This window comes from Dasypus novemcinctus, chromosome 9 (assembly GCF_030445035.2).
Source record: "Dasypus novemcinctus isolate mDasNov1 chromosome 9, mDasNov1.1.hap2, whole genome shotgun sequence".
NCBI classification, from domain to species: Eukaryota; Metazoa; Chordata; class Mammalia; order Cingulata; family Dasypodidae; genus Dasypus; species Dasypus novemcinctus.
Window position 1 is genome coordinate 2,975,368 of NC_080681.1, and position 23,506 is coordinate 2,998,873.

Sequence of the window (23,506 nt, forward strand, 5' to 3'; positions counted from 1 at the left end):
AATTTTGCAAAGAAGATGAGAGCCCTGAAGAGAAGGAGCATGTGGCCAGCCATCGGAAGTTGACAATGACCAATTGAGAGCAATTGTTGAAGCTGATCCTCTTATAACTACACGAGAAGTTGCCAAAGAGCTCAGCATTGATCATTCTACGGTCATTCAGCATTTGAAGCAAATTGGAAAGGTGAAAAAGCTCGATAAGTGGGTGCCTCATGAGCTGACCAAAAATTTAAAAAATCGTTGTTTTGAATGGTCATCCTTTTTTACTCTTTGCAACAACAAACCATTTCTTTTTTTTTTTTTAAGATTTATTTTTTATTTATTTCTCTCCCCTTCCTCTCCCCCCTCCCCAGTTGTCTGCTCTCTGTGTCCATTCACTGTGTGTTCTTCTGTGACCGCTTCTATCCTTATCAGTGGTCCCGGGAATCTGTGTTTCTTTTTGTTGCATCATCTTGCTGCATCAGCTTTCTGTGTGCGCAGCGCCATTCTTGGGCAGGCTGCACTTTCTTTCGCGCTGGGCGGCTCTCCTTACGGGCATACTCCTTGTGCGTGGGGCTCCCGTATGCAGGGGACACCCCTGTGTGGCAGGGCATTTCTTGCACGTATCAGCACTGTGCATGGGCCAGCTCCACACGGGTCAAGGAGGCCTGGGGTTTGAACCGCGGACCTCCCATATGGTAGGTGGATGCTCTATCCATTGGGCCAAGTCCACTTCCCAACAAATGAGTTCTTGACCAGATTGTGATGTGTGATGAAAAGTGGATTTTATACTACAACTGGTGATGGCCAGCTCAGTGGTTGGACCAAGAAGAAGCTCCAAAGCACTTCCCAAAGCCAAACTCGCACCAAAAAAAGGTCATGGTCCCTGTTTGGTGGTCTGCTGCCAGTCTGATCCATTATAGCTTTCTGAATTCCAGTGAAAGCATTACATCTGAGAAGTATGCCCTGCAAATCAATGAGATACACCAAAAGCTGCAATGCCTGCCGCCGGCATTGGTCAACAGAAAGGCCCAGTTCTTCACCACGACAACCCCTGACTGCACAACGCACAACCAGTGCTTCAAAAGTTGAACAAATTGGGCTATGAAGTTTTGCCTCATCCATCATATTCACCTGACCTCTCGCCAACCAACTACCACTTCTTCAGGCATCTTGACAACTTATTGCAGGGAATATGCTTCCACAGCCAGCAGGATGCAGAAAATACTTCACAAGAGTTCATCGAATCCCAAAGCACGGATTTTTATGCTATAGGAATAAACAAATTTGTTTCTCATTGGCAAAAGTGTGTTGATTGTAATGATTCCTATTTTGATTAATAAAGATGTGTTTGAGCCTAGTTACTATGATTTAAAATTCACGGTCTGAAACTCCATTTCCTTTTGTACCAACCGAATATTAAAAGTGCTGAGGGTTTTTAGAAACCTAATGAAAGGATCAAATTTTCTTGTGATACATTTTTTTAAATGCTTATTCATTTGGGATTATTATAGCTTGTTTTTCCATTAGGTATGCCATATTAGTGAAAAGTAAAGGATAGTAGTATCAGAGGGATGAATTTTTGTTAGCTGTTTACTCATTAACATGAAATAGAGGCTAATTTGCAAGAGAAAATGCCAGCCATTTTAAGGAAATGTTTAGTTTACTTCCAGGTACAGATGCTAATCAGGATTAGGCTGAAGGAACATTAGCCAGTATTGGTCATTAAGAGGTTTGGTTTTATAAAAACGTAAGAATGGTTTGTAAACAACATACCAGTTATTTGCAAATGTTATTTAGAAATGCTAAATTTCTAAATTGCAAAGTTTGTCTTGAGTCTTCTTGTTTATGTTTTAATTAGCTTTTAAAATCTATTTGTCCAAAGAAGTACAGAAATTATCCATCTCTTTTGGAATCAAAATTAACGAGCCATATTTGGTTTTAGGAAATGTACAACTAAGATAAATATCTTGTAGGATTAGAAATCTAGAAAATTATATTTCTGTTGTATATCATTTGAATTTTTCTCAAGAGTTATAATTGTGCTTAGGAGAGATGCATTCCATCAGAATTTCACATCAGCTGGTTGAATGTCATAACTTACAGATGGCTAACTACTCACCTCCAGTTAACATTTTTCAAAGTCACTTAAAAATTTCATTCAAAGAAAAATTGTGCATAAGGAGGATTTCATTTATTATTACTTACCTTATTTTTATAGTTTTATTATATATTAACAGTTTTTTTCATATTCTATCAGCAATATTTATGCAAAATAACATTTCTGTTATTAAGCTAATTACTTAGAAATACATGGTTGTCTATTTTTGTTGCACAGAAAGAATAACCTAAGTCCAGCTTTGATCTTTAAATAGATACATAATTACTACTTCTGATTGTGATGTGTATGTGGCAACATGATTTTGCCTTTAGGTTGGCATGGACAAAGCCCTCAACCAGCTTTCTGTGCCTTTGGGACAATTACGAGAAGAAGTTCTGGTAAGTCCCCAAATAATACTAAATAGCCTACTATAAAGCATGGCATGCTCAATTTGCCTCCTCAAAAAAAAAGAATTCCTTTCATCTATTAGATGTTTTTTTTTTTGAACGGTTAATGATTATAGTGCCTACCCTCAACAAATTGTAAATGATTCTTTTTTGCCTGTGCTATAACCTAAAAAATCATGCTTGATTTAAAGATGACAGATTCTCAGAGTAAATAGCTTTAGAATGTGGGGGAAGGAGAAGAAGGCTAGGGGAAAATTAAACTTGTTGATGCCACCTCTCTCATATGTAGGTGGTTTGCAACTTACAAATGGCTTATACTTTAAAAATTGGTAATCGTGGACGTATTTTCCCAAACAATATTTTACTTGGAGTTAGATCCCTAGACCAGCCCATAAAAGCTATTTAACTCAAAATGTAACTGAAGGATAATATTAAAAGTAATATAATACTTAATAAACATTATATTTAATGTTTCTCAAAGAAAGTGCCTGCTATAGGATTGAGACTCCCCACCTCTAAGTCACTGGAAACGGGAGTTCCATCTCGAAGAACAACAGAGAGAGGTGTTTCTAAGGCTGGACTCAGGCATCTCTTCCAGCAGAAAGCTGCGCTGCCTCCTTCCTTCTTCCACCCCTCAGTCTGTGTTAGGAGCTCATGCTTCTGGGCTCCAGCAGCATCATGTCCTATCATTAACTTTACTGTATTATACCAAAATTACCTGAATATGGCCACCACTAGAACACCTTGAGCAGCCTTGTTCACCTAGCCCTAAGACAGTGCCTAGCACTTGGTAGAATCAGCTAATGACAGAAGTGAGCATTCAGTGTATGTATGACGCTGAAAAGCAAAAGAAATGCCAGAGAGCAAAAGAGTCCAGAGAGTGGGAGTCAGGAAAGAATTCTTAGAGGAGATAAGCTTTGAACTGTGTTTTGAACAAGCGTATTTTTTCGAATGTATTTATTTTTATTTTTTTTAATTATTAAAAGACTTTTTCTTGGAACAGTCTTAATTCCACAGCAGCCTCTATGTGGCTTTTCTCTTCTTCTCATGCCTTTTCCTACCCTAGGTTTGTAGGGGTAGTGTTTCCCAGACTTCAGCATATAGCTTTTTACTCTTCTCTCTCACTTCTCTTCCATGGTCAGAGATTCAATCTCCAAACATCTATCTCTGCTTAGAACTTCGTAGATTACTCTCACGTGTGCGGGCTCTACCTCTACCTTGCCAGCACCAAATCCCCTTCTGTATAGCCCAGCTATCTTTATAGCTACCTTTTCCTAATCAGGTAGCCGGAGACCCTTCCTTCCTTTTTAAATCCTAAATCACAAAGTGGGGTTCTAAGATCATTGAAGGATGAGACTATTTTTATCTTGTTGACCATTGTATCCTCATTGGCTAGCACAACAGATGGCATTTCATGGGTATTTTCCTAATATTTGTTGAATGAATGGATTCACTTCCTTTCTGTAGAATGTTTGAGATTTGTTGAGTTTATTTGTTTCTGTTATCTTTGTTTTGGCCCTAATTCCTAATGATTTCATGCTTGGCTTAATTGATCAGCGTCCAGATAGGTTTTTCTACCTAAAATCTTTCCCCTTTCCTGGCCATCCTGTTCCTTAACTCCTAATTTCCTCAAACCAACATTTTCATCATGATATATTAGTCCTTAAAAGTTTTCTAGTTCTCCAAAATCTATAGAATCTATTCTAACCATTTTATCTGAGCAAAGTCCTCCTGAGTCCAACCCCTCCCTATGAATCCCACTTTATTTCTACTTTCAAGTGAAGCCTGTGATACACCCTTGTGCATGCCTCACTGACCCCTGGATATGCCATACTTATTTCTGTCAGACCTGTCTTTCAGTCATCTCTCTACTGTTCTCAGCATGCAGACTCTGCAAAGCCTAGTGCAAGTCTCATCCCTTTGCAAATCTTCCCCAGCCTTCAACTCAGACTGTCCTTTTCCTATCTTGATCACCAATGAAATTCTTTGTATATGTATTATTCTTTTGGCAGTTATTCCTGTGTGACTTTGCATTTGTATGTCATTTTGTCCCTGAAGTATCAGTACCCTGCATAGCAGTCATGTCTAGTATTTTGTATTTTTGGCAATAACTATGTAATACTAGCCAGTTGATACCAAGTTCTATGGAATTGAATTAAATGTGAAATTTCACGTTATAAACCAATTTCTGCAATACATTTTCTTTATTCTTTTTAAGAGTCTTAGATCATCTGTCAGTGAAGGAATTCGGGCAGTAGATGAACGAATGTCTAAACAAGAGGACATTAGGGAAAAAAAGGTATATTCAAGTATTATAATAATAAAACATTGCCTCTCTGTCACCTTATAGTTACAAGCTTTTTCATGTATATGGTCTTATTTACTCTTCTTGGTAACTTTGCAGGGAGGAAAAGTGTTGTCTCCTGTTTATATTTAGGGAAGAGTAGCTCAGCAAGGCTAGAGAGAGCCTAGGTCTTCTCTTTCCTGGCCTGATTAAAATCGCAGTAGTAAGGGGATAGTGTGAAATAATTAATTTTTTTAAAGGGAAGTTAAACTGCATATTCTTCTTGTGCTTTAATTTATTCATGATAGCATTTAAATTTGTAAAGAAACCTATAGATATCTTTTGTTATATGCCAGCTAAAAGCTCTCCTCCATGTCTTCTCATACGTTTCAGCACTGTGAAACTGATTTTCCCCTCAAAGCTTTTTTGCTTGTATAGATTTATACATTATAATGATATCTATTTGAAGTAATACTTAAGACAGAAATATAAGGTACCCTCATTTTCCAAAGGAAGAAACAGCAATAACTGACATTAGTGAAGTCATTTAATGTTTTAACAAGCATATATATATAAACAGTTTGTGTTTTTTTTAATGTTTTTTTGTTTTGTTTTGTTTTGTTTTAGTTTTTGTTTTTGAGGTACTGGGAGCTGGGGAATGAACCTGGGTCTTTGTATGTGAGAAGCCAGCACTCAAGCACTTAGCCACATCAGCTTCCCTGAGTTGTTGTTTTTGTTTTGCTTGTTGTTCATTTTGTTGTTGTTGTTGTGTAAAAAGTGCTCCTGTCTTTATGTTTTAGTTTTATTTTTAATCATCATCATGTAATGACAAATTAGAACTCAAAACTTTTACTCTAGCTTCGTGCTTTTATCAACATTTACTAATTTTATTTATTTGTGTGTATATATATATATATGTTTTCATGCTTTTTTTTTTCCAAAATTTTCCCCCTACCCCAGAGATGGCACCCTTGTTTGTTTGCTTGTTGTCTGCTTGTTGTTTTGTTTTGTTTTTGTTTTGCTCGTTGTCTGTTTGTCTTCTTTAGGAGGCACCAACAACTAAACCTGGGACCTTCTATGTGGGAGGTGGGCACTCAACTGCTTGAGCCACATCCACTCCCTGCTCATTTGTTTCTGCTCATTGTTGCTCAATGTCTGCTTGTTGTTTGTTTATCTTCTTTAGTAGGTATCAGGAACCACACCCAGGACCTCCCATGTGGGAGGTGGGTGCTCAACTGTTCAAGCCACATCCACTCCCTATATTTTTTTAATTTCAGGGGAGAGAAACCTGTTTTAGAGAACTTCCTGTTTAATTCTCTTTTGGATCCCTTCTCTCCTTTTATCCAAAGATTTCAAGAATGTTGTGTTTCTGTAAAAGATTGTAAACCTCACAAGAGCAGGGAATTTTTGCCTTGTTTATTCACTGGTGTCCCCAATGTCTAGAAGAATATCTGACACACATTAGGTGCTCAGTAACTATTTGTGTAACTAAATGCTTTGTATTTTTCTTTTATTTTAAAGATGAGAGTTTTATAATGGTCCTTGATGTCTCTGCAACCTTAAGAGCTGCTTTGATAATATTTGCCTTGTATAAATAAATATCTTTAATGAGCTTTTACTTGCATGACTATGTCTTGACACTTAGGCATATAGATGTATTACAAATGGAGAGGGTAAATATTATCAGAAACTAAAATTAAAACATGAAGACAGGAAAAATTATAGGAAAATAGATGTAGCACAGGTCAACGGGTTCATTTAAGATGGGAAAAGGGGAAAAAAGAAAGAAAAGTACAAAATATATGAAAGCAAAAAGGTCTACTTTTTTAAAACTATAAACTTAGAATAGGATATTGAAGTATGGTTGTTCTGAAAGCCAAAACTAAGATTTGTATTCTTGGAAATTCAGTATTACATAGAAAAAAGCAAGATGTATATTCCAAGTTGCCTTTTGGCTTTTTCTTTTCCTTTTCTTAGAGTGAGAAAATAAGATAATTAAGATTAAACATGGTAACATTTTTTACTTAATTTTTATGTTTGTAGATGTGTGTTTTAAGGCTTATACAAGTTATTCGATCAGTTGAGAAAATTGAAAAAATATTAAGTTTTCAAAATTCAAAAGAAACATCTGCACTAGAAGCAAGCAGGTAAGTGACTTTTACTAAATTAATATTGTATAAATTAATACTTCCCACCCAACTGAAAAAAATTTTTGAGTTAGTACTCATTTCTGAAAGAGAAAATCCAAATTTATGTGCTTAATGCTCTTAAATGTAGCTCAAGAAAAGTTGGGTACATAAAATGGTAAAGTTTATAATGTGCATCATTATAAAATCTTTATGGTTATAGGTCATTGTTCCAAAGTACTCTTTATGGGAATCAGAGGCAGAGGGCTTTCTGTGGAAGAATTTTATCTTTGGAATTTCCTTACCCATGAACTAGTGAAAGATCCTTGTTGGGGTTTAATGTGTGGGACAACATTAATCATTCCTAGATATTTTTAAGATGTGTACAGAGTATGCAGTTGATATATCTTGAGATTCAAAAAGCACTAGTATTATATCATTAAGAAACAGTAAAGTACACATTTAGTTGAGATATATAAACAAAAGAAAAGGCTTATGAAGAAAGACCATTTCCTTTGTAATGCTGTGGCTTACTTATTCCTTCCATACTACAATTTTAAATCACCCAGGTAGGAAGGTAAGTGACTCAGAAAATGAACTGAGTAGATCGTATTAAAATTAGTGGGAGGCACCATGGCACCATGGCATAGTGGAAAGAGCAGAGGCTCTGGAATTAGATTGATCTGAATTTATTTATATTGCATGTACTAGTTGGGTCACCTTAGCGAAGTTACTTAAACTCTGCCTTGGTGTTGTCATCTGTAATGTAAGGCTAGTAATAACTACTCTTGCAGGGTTCTTTGACAGTTCATTTGGATACTATCAGTCAGTACCTAGCATAGAGAAGGCCTTTATAAATGTCTTATTTGGGTCTAACCCAAGCTTCTTTTAAGGTCCCATTGACAGCCATAACATTTTTCTCTGAGTAATATGGAATGAACTACTGCAAAACCAACTGAAGCCAAATTGAATGTCATGGTAATATTATAAAGGCATGTTTGAATTTCTTGATTTTAGGAATCAGAATTTTAGATTCGGAAGGGACCCTTAGAGACAATATACCACCTCACATTTCTCTTTTTATAGGTTAAGATAAAAAGAAGTGATTTTCCTCTCCTAGGTCTCTATTTTCTTTCATTATTAAACTGCATAAAAAGGAGATGCCTGCCACCCTTATTTCTTCAGTTCACTGCACTTGTGTTTCTGCTCTTATCTTTTAAAATAAAATAAATCCATTGGAGACCTTTATGTGTTTACCTTGCTCTACTTCTCTGTTCCATTTGTCAGCATTGACATCCTTTTCCATTTGTTTCCTCTCTTAGCATCCATGATATTATCTTACCAGTTTTCTTTCCTTCTTTGACCATGACTACTCTATATCTTTGAGGGACTCCTTTGATAGACCGTACTCAACTTTCTAACACCAGTATTCTGCAGGGTAATATTTTCAGCTTTCTGCTCTGTCAGCACACTCTCTAGGTAACCTCATCCATACCTAATGGCTTTAATTATGCTTTGGATGCTGATGCCTGGATACTGTTTTCTTTATACAGAATTCTTCCTTAGTCCTAAGACTCGTAGCAGTCTGACTACTGGGAGTCTACTTAATGTAACCTGCACATACCTCATATTGCTCTTATTCAAAACTGGACTTACCATCTTCCCCCAGCTCTTCACTGTCAAAAAGTTTTCACCTTGTCTTTCATTTCTTTTTTCAAGAAACTGAAAATCTTGGAGAGACATTTTCTCCTTTTTCCATTTATCCCTATCTCTCATTTACTAATAAGCCCTATAGATTCTACTGCTGTAACATCTGCCAGATCTATCTTCTCCGCTCTGTTTCCTCTGACATTGTCTTATATCAGACAGTGGCCTCCTAACTAATCTCTTAGCTTCTCTAGTCCTCTAACTCCACAGCTGCCAGACTGATCTTTCAAATTTGTCTAGTCACATCTCACCCTTGTTTAAAATCTTTCAGTGGTTTCCCAACAAGTTTAGGAAAGCATTTAAACTCCTAAGTCATCCTTAGCCACTATCCTGTATTCTTTATTGAAATGATTCTCAACTACTCATGGTCCCCTGACTGCCATAATTATTACAGATTTATGTTTTTCCATACTTTTACCTGCAGCTGTTTGTATTAAAAGGCCTGTCTATCACTTCACCCTCACCTTGAGGATGCCCACTGTCACTGGTATTCAACATTATACTGGAAGTAGTAAGCCAGAGCAATTAGGTAAGAGAAAGAAATAAAAGGCATCCAAATAAGAAAGGAAGAAGAAACTTTCCCTGTTTTTGGATGGCATGATCCTATGTATAGAAAATCCTGGAAAGCCCACAGCAAAGCTATGAGAACTAATAAAGGAATTCAGCAAAGTAGCTGGTTACAAGATCAACACACAGAAATCAGTGATGCCTCTCTATACTAGTACTGAACAATCTGTAAAGGAAATCAAGAAAAATATTCCATTTACAATAAGAAACTAAAAGAATCAAATATCTAGAAATATTTAACCAAGAATGTAAAGACTTATACATGAAAAACTACAGAACATTGCTGAAAGAAATTAAAGAAATAGTTCCATGTTCCTTGATTAGAAGACAAAATATTTTTAAAATGTCAGTTCTACTCACAATGATTTAAAAAATTCAGTGCAGTCTTAATCAAAATCCCAATACCTTTGTTTGCAGAAATGGAAAGGCCTATCATCAAATTCAAATGGAAGGGAAAAAGTCTCCAAATAGCCAAAACCATACTTCCTGATTTTAAAACTTATTACAAAACTCCAGTCATCAAAACAACAAGGTACTGGGACGAGGACAGACATAAACCAAGGGACTAGAATTGAGAGTTCAGAGATCAACCCTCCTATCTATGGCCAATTGATTGTTTTCTATTTTTTTTTAATTTTATTGACATATATCATTCATACCTGAACATACATAAACAGTACGTGTATATAGTAAAAGTTGTGAACTTACAAAACAAACATACATAACATCATACAGGGATTCCATACATCAACCTGCCACCAACACCTTGCATTATTGTGAGACATTTGTTACAAATTATGAAAGAATATTGTCAAAATCTTACTACTATAGTCCGTATCTTATATGTGGTATATTTTCCCCCCAACCCACCCTATTATTCTTTTTTTAAATATATATATGTTTTTCCTTATTCTTTTTTTTATCCTCCCCCCCACTTTGCGGCTTTTTTGCATGCTATCTGCTCTCTGTGTCCATTTGTTGTACGTTCTTCTGTGTCTATTTATTTATTTTATTTCCCCTCCCCCCTTGCGGCTTGCTTGCTGTCTATTCTCTGTGTCCATTTGCTGTGGGCTCTTCCTGTGTTCTTACTTGTCTCCCTTCTTTTTGTTGCTTCACCTTACTGAGTTGGCGCTCCACGTAGACTGCAAGCCAGGAGGGTGGTGCGTGCGGGTGAGCCTGCCTTCACAAGGAGGCCCTGGGACGCGAACCGAGGGCCTCCCATATGGTAGATGGGACCTCATCTGATTGAGCCACAGCCACTTCCTTTAAAATATATTTTTATTATAGATGTTGTGAATTTACAAAACAGTTATGCACATGTGTGGAATTCCCATACAGCCCGCCTTCATCAACACACTACACCATGGTGGAACATTTGTTACAGATTATGAGATATCAATAATATCATCAGACTGTTACCACCAACTATGGTCCATAGTGTACATGTGGCACATTTTTTCCATTCTACGCCATTGTCAACACAGTACATCTTTGGCATAGATGCATGAATATTGTAGTATTGCTGTTAAGTACAGTCCTTAGGTAACATCATTTTTATTTTTTCCCATGCTTCTCCACATTCCCACCACCTTGCAATAGTAATGTACATCTGCTCTAGCTCACAGAAGGACACTTGGATCTGTACCATAAACCACAATTCTCATCTACCTCTAGGTTCACTGTGTTAGTCAGTCCCTAGATTATTCTCTAGCTCTCTTTCAGTTGACATTTACATCCCTAAACTACCTTTTCAGCCACATTCCCGTAGTGAGTGGCTGCTCACTATAATGTGTTACCATCAACTCTATACATTTCTACACTTTTACAGTCAAGTTAATTAAAACTTCTACATGCATTATGTATCAGTAGTTTTTCTTAGCCCTCCTCTTACCTCCTAATAACCTATACTCTAGATTTTAACTCCATGTTAAACCCAGAACTAAAACCATGTTTTTAGTTCATATTAATGAGACCATGTAATATTTATATTATTTATAATATTTATGTCTGGCTTACCTCACTTAATATAATGTCTTCAAGACTCATCCATGTTATCTTATGTGTCCTAATTTCATTTCTTACTACAGCATCGTACTTTCCATATGTATCTACCACATTTTGCTTATCCATTCATTAGTTGATGGACACTTGAGTTGTTTCCACTTAGGCAATTGTGAATAATGCTGCTATGAACATCGATGTTTAGATGTCTGTTCATGACAGTTTTCAGTTCTGGATATATTCCTCTTAGAGGAATTGCTGGATCATATGGCAGCTCTATGTTTAGCTTTCTGAGGAACCGCCAAACTGTCTTCCACAGAAGCTACATCATTTTACAATCCTACCAACAGTGAAGGAGTGTTCTTATTTCTCCAAATCCTCTACAACGCTTACTGTTTTCTGTTTTATCAATAATGTCCGTTTTATGCGGTGTGAGATGATATCTCATTGTCATTTTGATTTGCATTTCCTTATAGCTAGTGATAAGGAGCATTTTTTCATATGCTTTTTGGCCATTTATATTTCCTCTTTGGAGAAATATCTGTTTAAATCTTTTGCCCATTTTTTAATTGGATTGCTTGCTCTTTTATTGTTGAGTTATATGATGTTTTCACATAGAATGGAAATCAAACCCTTAACCAGAAATGTGGTTTACAAATATTTTCTCCCATTGAGTGGACTGCCTTTTCACCTTCTTAACAAAGTCCTATGAATCACAAAAGTATTTAAGTTCCAGGGAGTCCTATTTATCTATGTTTTCTTTGGTGGCTCGTGCTTTCAGTGTAAGGACTAAGAATCCACCACCTACCACCAGCTTTTTAAGAAGTTTTCCTACATTTTCTTCTAGAAGCTTTATGGTTCTTGCTTTTATATATAGGTCTTTGATCCATTTTGGGTTAATTTTTGTATAAGGTGTGAGATAGGGGTCCTCTTTCTTTTTTTAGGCTTTGGATATCCAGTTCTTCCAGCACCGTTTGTTGAATACTGGTCTGCCTGAGCTGGGTGGGTTTGACAGGCTTGTCAAAAATCACTTGGCCATATATGTGAGGGTCTGTTTCTGAACCATCAGTCTGGTTCCATTGGTCTATGTGTCAGTCTTTATGCCAGTACCATGCTGTTTTTACCGCTCTACCTAGGTAATATGATTTAAAATTCGGAAGTGAGAGTCCTCCAACTTTCCTTTTCCTTTTTAAGATGTTTCTGGCTATTTGGGACCCCTTACCCTTCCAAATAAATTTGATAATTGTGTTTTCCATTTGTTTAAAAAATGCTAGTGGAATTTTTATCAGGATAGAATTGACATCTTAATGATATTTAGTCTTTCTATCCATGACCATGGAATGTTCTTCCAATTGTTAAGGTCTTTTTTGGTTTCTTTTAACAATACCTTGTAGTTTTCTGAATACAAGTGTTTTATATCCTTGGTTAAGTTTATTCCTAAGTATTTTTATTCTTTTAGTCATTATTGTAAATGGAATTTTTTTCCTGACTTCCTCCTCAGATTGTGCATTACTAGTGTATAGAAACACCTCTGATTTTTTCATATTGATCTTGTATCCTGACACTTTACTGAAAATATTAGTCTGGCAGCCCTGTTGTAGATTTTTCAGGGCTTTCTAGGCGTAGGTCATGTTATCTACGGATAGCGAAAGTTTTACTTCCTTTCCAATTTCAATACCTGTTATTTCTTTTTCTTGCCTAATTGCTCTAGCTAGAACTTCTAGCACTCTATTGAACAACAGTGGTTACAGTGGGCATTCTTGTCTTGTTCCTGATCTCAATGGGAAAGCTTTCATTCTTTCATCATTTAGTACAATGTTAGCTATGGGCTTCTCATATAGGGCCTTTACCATGTTGAGAAAGTTTCCTAGCATACCTATCTTTCGTAGAATTTTTATCAAGAAAGAATGCTGTATTTTATCAAATGTCCTTTCTGCATCAATTGATAGGCTCTTCCTTGATTTATTTATGTGTTATGTTACGCTGATTGATTTTCTTGTGTTGAACCACCCTTGCGTGCCTGCTATAAAACCCACTTGATTATAATGAATAATTCTTTTAATGAGTTGTTGGGTTCAATTAGCAAATATTTTGTTGAGGATTTTTGCATCCATATTCATTGGGGAAATGGGTCTGAAATTTTCTTTTTCTGTAATATCTTTTTCTGGATATGATATTAGGATGTTAATGGTTTCACAGAATGTGTTCCTTCTTGTTCATTATTTTGGAAGATCTTGAGTAATATTGGTATTAAATGTTCTTTGAGTGCTTAGTAGAATTCTCCTGTGAAACCATCTGTTCCTGGACTTTTCATTTTGGGGAGTTTGTTTGATGATTGTTTCAATCTCTTTACTTGTGATTAATTTTTTCAGGTCTTCTATTTCTTCTGGGATCAGTGGAGGTTGTTCATACATTCCTAGGAATTTTTCCATTTCATGTACATTGTATAATTTTTTGGCATGCAGTTGTTTACAGTATCCTCTTATGATCTTTTTCATTTCTGTGGGGTCAGTAGTATGTCCCCACGTTTGTTTTTTATATCATTGATTTGCTTCTCTTTTTTTCTTTGTCAGTCTAGCTAAGGGTTTGTTGATTTTGTTAGTCTTCTTGAAGGACCAACTTTTCGTTTTGTTAATTCTATTTTTTTTTCTCAAATTCATTTTTTTCTGCTCTGATCTTTGTTATTTCATTCCTTCTATTTGCTTTGGGAATAGTTTGCTTTTCTTTTTTCTCCTTCCTCTAGCTGTGTAGTTAGATAATTGACTTTAGCTCTTTTTTAAAATATAAGCATTAAGGACTATAAATTTGCCTCTCTGCACAGCCTTTGCTGCATCTCATAGGTTCTGATATTTGTGTTCTCATTTTCCTTTGTCTTGAGATATTTATTGATTTTTCTCACAATGTCTTTTTTGATCCACTGATTTCTTAAGAAATGTTTTTTGATAGCCTTATATTTGGGAATTGTCTCTTTTTCTGCCTTGTATTAGTCAACCAAAGGGGGCTGATGCAAAATACTGAATTTGGTTGGCTTTTATAAAGGGCATTTATTTAGGGTAGAAGTTTACAGTTACCAGGCCATAAAGCATAAGTTACTTCCCTCACCAAAGTCCTTTGCTACATGTTGGAGCAAGATGGCTGCTGATGTCTGCAAGGGTTCAGGCTTCCTGGGTTCCACTCTTCCCAGAGCTTGTTTCTCTCTGGGCTCAGATTTTCTGCTTTCTCCACAAAGCCAGCTGTAGACTAGCTGGCGAACAGCTCATCTCTTCCCAGGGCCTCTGCCATGTCTCATGGAACCTTCTGTCTTTACTCATGTATCTGCTTCTCTGTGTGTTTACTTCCCAGGGCTTCACTTCAAAATTCCAACCTCATTTCTCTGAGGTGTGGTTTCTCTGTGAGTCCCCACCCACCAAGGGAGGGCATAGACTCAGTATCCTACTGACATGACCCAATCAAAGCCTTAATCATTATTTAATGAAGTAAAAGTAAAATCTCTGAATCAATCCAATCGAATCTAATATGCCCAGAGGGACATACCAGTTCACAAACATAATCTAATATCTACTTTTGGAATTCATAAACAGTTTCAAATTGCTACATACCTCTTGTTGATTTCCAACTACATTCCATTATGATTAGAACAAATGTTTTGTACAATTTTGATCTTGTTGAATATATTGAGATTTGCTTTGTGACCCAGTCAGTGTATGGGCTATCCTAGAGAAAAATCCATGAGCACTTGAAGAGAATGTGTATCCTGCTGTTTTGGGATGCAGTGTTTGGTGTATGTCTGTTAAATTTAGTACATTTATCAAATTATTCAAGTTTTCTGTTTCTTTTTGGATCCTCTGTCCAGATGTTCTCTCCAGTGCTGAGAGTGATGTATTAAAATCCCCAACTATTATTGTAGAGATACCTGTTTCTCTCTTCAGTTTTGCCAGTGTTTGCCTCATGTATCTTGGAGCATCCTGGTTAGGTGCATATACATTTATGATTGTGATTTCTTCCTGGTGAATTTCCCCTTTTATTAAAATATAATGTCCTTCCTTGTCTCTAATAACAGTTTTGCTTTTAAAGTCTATTTCGGGAAATGGACTTGGCCCAGTGGTTAGGGCGTCCGTCTACCACATGGGAGGTCCGTGGTTCAAACCCCGGGCCTCCTTGACCCATGTGGAGCTGGCCCATGCACAGTGCTAATGCGCGCAAGGAGTGCCGCCCCACGCAGGGGTGTCCCCCGCGTAGGGGAGCCCCACGTGCAAGGAGTGTGCCCCGTAAGGAGAGCCACCCAGTGCGAAAGAAAGTGCAGCCTGCCCAGGAATGGCGCTGCCCACACTTCCCGTGCCACTGACGACAACAAAAGCAGACAAAGAAACAAGACGCAGCAAATAGACACAGAGAACAGACAACCGGGGAGTGGGGGGAGGATTAAATAAAAAATAAAAAAATAAAAAAATAAAGTCTATTTCATCTGTTACAAGTATAGCTACTCTGTCTTTTTTTGGTTACTGCTTGCGTGGCATATCTTTTTCCAGTCTTTTACCTTCCATCTCTTGGCATCCTTGGGTCTTAGGTAAGTCTTTTGTAGACAGAATATAGATGGTGTGTATTTTCTTACCTTTTCCACCAGTCTCTGTCTTTTGATTTGGGAATTTAATCCATTAACATTCAGTGTTATTACTGTAAAAGCAGTTCTTATTTCTCCCATTTTGACCTTTGGGTTTCATTTGCTATTTTATTTTCATCACTTTTTTGATACTTTTAGTTACTTTTACTGATATAATCTTCATTTCCAGACTCTTCTTCCAAGCATCTCTCTCTGTCTTTTCTTTTTAGGCTGTAGCACATCCTTTAGTATTTCCTGCAAAGCTGGTCTCTTTGTTATAAATTCTCTCAGTTTCTGTTTATCTGTGAATATTCTAAACTCACCCTCAGTTTTGAAAGACAGTCTTGCTGGATATAAGATTCTTATCTGGCAGTTTTTCTCTTGCAGTGTCTTAAGTATATCATATCACTGCCTTCGTACCTCCATGATTTCTGCTGAGAAGTCGACACTTAACCTTATTGAGTATCCCTTATATATTATACATTGCTTTTCTCTTGCTGCTTTCAGAATTCTCTCTTTGTCTTTGGCATTTGACATTCTGATGTGTCTTGGAGTTGGTCTGTTCACAGTTATTTGGATGGGAGTATGTTGTGCTTCTTGGACACATATCTATGTCCTTCAACAGGGTTGGGAGATTTTCTACCATCATTTAGTCAGATATTCCTTCTGTCCCTTTTCCCTTCTTTTCTTCTTACACACCCATGACACCTATGTTTGCACGTCTCTTGCTGCTGTTTAGTTCACTGAAAACTTTTTCAATTTTTTCCATTCCTTTCTTCATCTTTTCTTTTGTATGTTTGCTTTTGAAGGCCATGTCTTCAAACTCACCAATGTGGCCAGTTGATTTTTAACAAGTTCACACATTGAGGAAAGAATAGGCTCTATAACAAATGGTGCTGTGAAAACTGAATTTCCATATGCAAAAGAATGGAGGTAGACCCCTACCTCACACTCTCTACAAAAATAAACTCAAAATCGATCAATGACCTATATGGAGAAACATCATCAGCACCTTGTATTAGACTATAGTTTCTTAGACTTTATACTGAAAGCTCGAACAGTGAAAGAAAAAATAGATAAATGGGGCTTCATCAAAATTAAGACTTTTGTGCATCAAAGGGACATTATGAAGAAAAGACTATAGTCAAACAACAGAATGAGAAAAAAGTACTTGGAAACCGTTATCTGATAAGGATTCAATATCCAGAATATATAAAGAATTACTATAACTCAACAACAAAAAAAAACAACCCAATTAAAAAATGGGCAAAGGACTTGCATAGACATTTCTCTAAGAGAAATAGATGGCCAATAAGCACATGAAACGATGCTCAGCATCATCAGCTGTTAGAGAAATGCAAATCAGAACCACAATGAGATATAATTTCACATTCACTAGAATGGATACTATTAATTAAAAAAAAAAAAAAGAAGTGTTGCCAATACCTAAAACTGGCAGGTCATATGTAGGTAAATGTTTAACTTTTAAGAAATTGGCAAACTCTTTTCCAAAAAAGTTCTACAGCCAATCCCACTCAATTCCTGCCATCTTTACTCTTAAAACAGAACTCTCCTACTATGGCATCAGCTGAAATTATCAGCTAGATTTTCAGTCTCAGTCAAAAGATAATATAATTATTCAGTGATTCAGTCTTTATACCACTTTTTTGTTTGTTTTTTCTTTATAAATGAAGATGTCTTGATGATTCTTAAGCAAATGTCATTTTTAGATGTTCATACTCGTAAAGCCCCTATTGCCTGTGATACCCTTATACAGTATAGTACTTAGCTTTTAGAGTCGTTTAAAGCAACTGATACGATGTTTGAGAAAAGCTGTGTTGGGAAGTGGACTTGGCCCAGTGGATAGGGCATCCGTCTACCCCATGGGAAGTCCATAGTTCAAATCCCGGGCCTCCTTGACCCATGTGGAACTGGCCCACGTGCAGCGCTGATGAGTGCAAGGAGTGCCCTGCCACACGGGTGCCACCCGCATAGGGGAGCCCCACATGCAAGGAGTGTGCCCCGTAAGGAGAGCCACCCAGCGCGAAAGAAAGTGCAGCCTGCCCAGGGATGGCGCCACGCACATGGAGAGTTGACACAGCAAGATGATGCAACAAAAAGAAACACAGGGAAAAGGACTTGGCCCAGTGGTTAGGGCGTCCGTCTACCACATGGGAGGTCCGCAGTTCAAACCCTGGGCCTCCTTGAAATGTGTGGAGCTGGCCCACGCGCAGTGCTGATGTGCGCAAGGAGTGCTGTGCCATGCAGGGGTGTCCCCCACATAGGGGAGCCCCATGCGCAAGGAATGCGCCCAGTAAGGAGAGCCGCCCAGCACAAAGGAAAGTTCAGCCTGCCCAGGAATGGCGCAGCACACACAGAGAGCTGACACAAGATGACACAACAAAAAGAAACACAGATTCCCGTGCCGCTGACAACAACAGAAGCGGACAAAGAAGAACATGCAGCAAATAGACACAGAGAACAGACAACTAGGGTGGGGGAAGGGGGAAGGGGAGAGAAATAAATAAATAAATCTTTTAAAAAAAAGAAACACAGAATCCCGTGCCACTAACCACAACAGAAGTGGACAAAAACAAGAACACGCAGCAAATGGACATAGAGAACAGACAACGGGGGGGGGGGGGGGGAGAGGAGAGAAATAAAAATAAATCTTTAAAAAAAAAAGGAAAGCTATGTCTATCTTTCCACTATGTTAGTATATTAGACATGATAGTGACGATTAATGTTGTTATGGGATATATGTTTTTGTACTTGACTTTAGTTATCTTATTTTTTCCTGTCCTCCTTTCTTTCCTCCTTCCCTCTCTCCTTCCTTCCTTGAGATAATGGACCTTCCTAATTAACCTTAATATTTATTTTTTTCTTAAGTTTTCTCCACCTATTTGATCTGTGTTTTAGGAATTTGCTTTAACTTTATCTTTTAACTCTTTAATTGAATTTTTTATTTTAGTTTAATTACAAAGAGGCCTTTGATTTTATTAAAAAAAATTTTTTTTATTGGAGAAATTGTGGGTTTACAGAAAAATCATGAGTAAGATACAGGGTTCCCCTATACCACCCTATTACTAACACCTTGTATTAGTGTGGTATATTTGCTAAATTGATGAAAATACATTTTTATAATTGTACTATTAACTATAATCCATGGTTTACCTTAGGGATCATTATTTGGGTTATATTGCCCCATGTATTGTTTTTTGTTTTTTTTTTTTAATTTTTATTCTCATTACCTATATACAACCTAATATTTTCCCCCCTTTTAGCCATATTCAGATATATAAAATTCAGTGCTGTTAATTATGACCACACTATTTTGCTACATCACCACTATCCATTACCAAAATTTTTCCATCGTCCCATTGCTTATTCTAATTATTTTATATCTGTGAAATCGTACAATATTTGTTCTTTTGTGTCTGTCTGATTTCACTCAACATGATGTCACAGTGCTCATCCTCATAGCATATATCATAATTTCTTTCTATAATTGTATAATATTCCATTATATGTATATACCACATTTTGTTTATCCATTCATCTGTTGATGGATACATGAGTTGCTTTCATCTTTAAACAATTGTAAATAATGCTACTGTGATTGGTGTGCAGATTTATGTTCAAGGCCCTGCTTTCAGTTTGTTCATATATATAAAGGCCCTGCTTTCAGTTTGTTCATGTATATACCTAAACGTGGGATTGCCAGGTCATATGGTAATTCTAATACTTAACTTTCTGAGGAACTGCCAAACTGGCTTCCACAGTGGCTGCATCACTTTACATTCCCACTAACAATGAATATTCCCTATTTCTGCAGATCTTCAAAACTTGTCATTTTCTTTCTTTTTTTTTTAATAGTACACATTCTAGTGGATGTGAAATGGTATCTCATTGAGATTTTGGTTTGCATTTCCCTAATGGCTAATGATGTTGAGCATCATTTCATGTACTTTTTGGCCATTTGTATATCTTCCTTGGAGAAATGTCTCTTCCTGTATTTTACCCATTTTTAAATTGGGTTGTTTGTCTTTTTGTTGTTGAGTAGTAGAATTTCTTTATATATTCTGGATATTATTGGATATGTAGTTTCGAAATATTTCCAACCATTGTATAGTTGTCTTTTTACTTTCATGATAAAAAGTCCTTCGGTACACAAAAGTTATTATTTTGGTGAAGCCCTATTTTTCCATTTTTAATTCTGTTGCTTGTACTTTGGGTGTAAAGTCTCAGAAACCATTGCCTAACACAAGATCTCAAAGATGCTTTCTTACATTTTCTTCTAGGAGTTTTATGGTTCTGACTCTTAATTTAGGGCTTTGATTTTGGGCGGATTTTTGTGTATCATGTGAGGTAGAGATCCACCTTCATTCTTTTGCATATGGACATCCAGTTCTCCCAGCACCATTTGTTACAGAGACTCTTCTTTCCCAATTGAGTGTTTGCTGCATGTGAACATTCAGTTCTCCCCGTGCCATTTGTTGAGGAGACTTTTCTTTCCCAATTGAGTGTTTTTGTCCCCTTGTCAAAAATCAGTTGGTCATAAATGTGAAAGTTGATTTCTGAACTCTCAATTCAGTTCAATATGTGTCTGTCTTTGTGTAAGGACCTTGCTATTTTGATTAGTGTGGCTTTGTAATAAGTTTTAAGATTGAGAAGTGTGAGTCCACCCACCTCTTTTTCAAGATGACTTTGGCTTTTCAGGGCCCCATATGAATTTCAAGGCTGGCTTTTCCATTTCTGCAAGAAGGCTGTTGTTCTGGTCCTTTTTAAACATCTTTTCTTTTACAAATATATTCTCATATCTCTAAGGAAATTCCAGTTGGAATTTGTTTATTTTTCTGATATTCTATTCTCTTCCATGTGTTATTCTTGTTTCTTCTATGGTGAGATTTCTTTTTTCATTTATACCTTTGTTATGTTTTTATTAAAGTCTCAAAAGGGAAGGTAAGTTTACTGGACTGCTGCTACCTTGCCTGGAGTGCTAATTGGTTTCTCCAGTTAACCTCTTAGAGTATAGTATTTATTCCATTTCCTTTTGGTGTAAGATGATAAGAAACTGTTGCAGTAAGGTCTTTTCTATGTATTATACCTACTAACCTATAATTAGGTAGCTGCAATACAAATAATTTATAAATTAAAATAATGATGATAATGAGTAGGGAAGGAACTCCTCCCAATCAGGTTTTTAAGGTTTGCTATTTGCGTGCCAGTTTTATTTTACTGAGGTGACAAAGGTGACCCATTTTAGAAAAAGAGAGAATTAGGCCAGGTATAGAAGCAAAATTGGATTTAGGTGTGTATTTTAGGATAGGGCAAGAAAAAGAGAAGGGAGGTTAAAGAGGAGGAAGGCCATGAATAGAAGAGGTTAGGAAGTGTAGCAGGAGCCTGCGTAATTGCACCAGCGTTGACCTAGTCTAGCTCCTGTGTATGTCTGTGTCCTGTGGCTCAGGGCAGGGCAGTCAGGAGCTTAGACTCTACCAGTTTTCCACTGCATCTAGAGCATGATATGGATATGGTGTAGTAAAATTAATTGATAGCCCAAAAGATGCTGAGAAAAGAAAAAGTAATTTTTAGCTTTCATCTTGTAACAAGAAGGGCATAGAAAAACACTATGTGAAGAAAGTTAAAACAGTGAATGTTAAGCATTAATTACTTTTAGAAGTAAAAAACCTTATAGATTAAATTTATTTGTTATTTCTCCTAGTCCTCTTATGACTGGACACATTTTGGAGAGAATTGCCACAGAATTTAACCAATTACAGTTTCATGCTGTTCAAAGCAAAGGCATGCCTCTTTTGGACAAAATAAGACCAGTAAGTAATATTGTGGACTTTCACAGTTCGTGAAATTACAGTTTAGGAATTTGCTAAATAATTTTTATGTAGCCTAGTAATGTCTCTGATATTGTTCATCTACAGCAGGGTTCTTAACCTTTTTTGTACCACAGAACCTTTTGCCAGTCAGATGAAAACCACGGACCCCTTACTAAGTCCACACTATACTGTGTATTATTTACTAAATATATCACATTCACACCTACACATCCCCACTAGGATAATGTTTTTTTGAATTTTCAATTCAAGCTCAAGGACCCCCTGAAATCTTGCCTTGGACCCCTTGGGGGATCCATGGACACCTGGTTAAGAACCCCTGATCTAATAGGATTTTTAAGCTAGCCATAAATTTCTTCTTTCTATTGTTTGTTTCCAGCTTCCTAAGTGTCATGTATTAGAGTTTTTGTGTAAAGATTCAGTCACATTCTCTGAATTATAAGAGTAAAATTAATTCTGAATTTCATGTAATTTGACTGATTATATAATATAGCCAGATTAATTTTTCCGAAGTCCTTGACTGGACTTTAAATCCGTGAAACTTATCATTAACAGATTTACTCCGTGATTTAAGAGGAAAACATTTTTCCCATGCTGTCTATAATTCTGTCCAAACTGTCCTTTGATGGAATAGAGATTTATTTATAAAAGGAGTGGTGTGGGGAAGAGGAAGAATTCATTGTTTACTCTCCAGGAAATAATGTTTTAATTTTACGTATGTTAACTTCTATGGGGTATGAGGCTTGTGATGTATGTGTGTGTATATTTGAATTTTTAAGAATTGTTCCACCTAGCCTTCTTTCCTTGCAGCGTATAGCTAGCATTACGGCCATGTTACAGCAGTCCCTGGAAGGTCTCCTGTTAGAAGGCCTTCAGACTTCCGATGTCAGGATAATACGTCACTGCTTACGGACTTACGCAACAATTGACAAGACACGTGATGCAGAGATATTAGTTGGCCAAGTACTAGTAAAGCCATATGTAAATGAGGTACGTGCACCTCAAGGCCTTCATTCTGCAAACATTTACTGTGTCTTAGACACTTTACTGGGTATGAGGAATATAAGAGAAATACAGTAGAAATATTTCTAAAATTATCTCATTTATGCAGTATCAGCTGTAAGAAAGGGTAGGTCCTTTTTTGGTTATAATCAGCATGCCAGGAATTGAGTATACTCTCAAGTATATCCTTTCTGTTCTGTAGCCATAATATAATAGGCAATGAGAGTCTTTATTTTGAAGATAAAAAGTTTCAAAGTAAATGTTATGGTATGAAAAAATGTATAGCTCAGTAACATTGTTTAAAAAAAAGTTATTGAACCACTGTCTGTTGAATGGAATAAAACAGTTAAGCAAATAACAGCACTGCAGTATATGAGGGCCTCAGTGGAGAGTATACAAAGAACTCTGTGAGCACAGAGGAGTATGAGAGGAGTAGGAGAGAATGGGGTACCTAGAAGACTTTGTGGAATGGAGGATATTTGGCCTAAGTTTTGAAAAGTGTGGAGGAGTTGGCCAGGCCAGAAGGTGAATTTTCAAAATTGAAGGGCTTTTATAGATAAATAAGCAGAAGAGTAACTTAATCCAAGACTTGGCTGTCCAGTAGCTTTCACTAGGATGCAAATAAAATGTAGGAAGTAAGTATAAAACACATTAGAGCAGCCAGAATATAGTTTAAACCGTTTGAAAGTGCTGATAGTCAACCATTTCTGACCCACAGAAATGGCAGTTTCTTGTAGTTCAGCTGATGGAAATCACAAAGCCCATACTGTAATGCAGTGTTTTGAGACCTTCTTCCAGTCACCTGTCAGTGTGAATGTTACTGCTCTCCAGTCAGTACAAAGCTTATACTCAGCATAACGTTATGACAAAAGTCTTCAAGTTTTTT

General features: G+C 36.7%; 1 protein-coding gene across 1 annotated transcript in view; it reads left to right on the forward strand.

The window, feature by feature from the left end:
• COG2 (component of oligomeric golgi complex 2) overlaps positions 1-23,506 on the forward strand; it is a 63,645-nt gene that overhangs the window by 17,557 nt on the left and 22,582 nt on the right. The window contains exons 3-7 of the mRNA XM_058302955.2: positions 2,410-2,475; positions 4,703-4,783; positions 6,812-6,915; positions 21,492-21,600; positions 22,429-22,608. Of these exons, the coding sequence (XP_058158938.1) occupies positions 2,410-2,475; positions 4,703-4,783; positions 6,812-6,915; positions 21,492-21,600; positions 22,429-22,608 (540 nt within the window). The remainder of the gene's footprint in view (positions 1-2,409; positions 2,476-4,702; positions 4,784-6,811; positions 6,916-21,491; positions 21,601-22,428; positions 22,609-23,506) is intronic.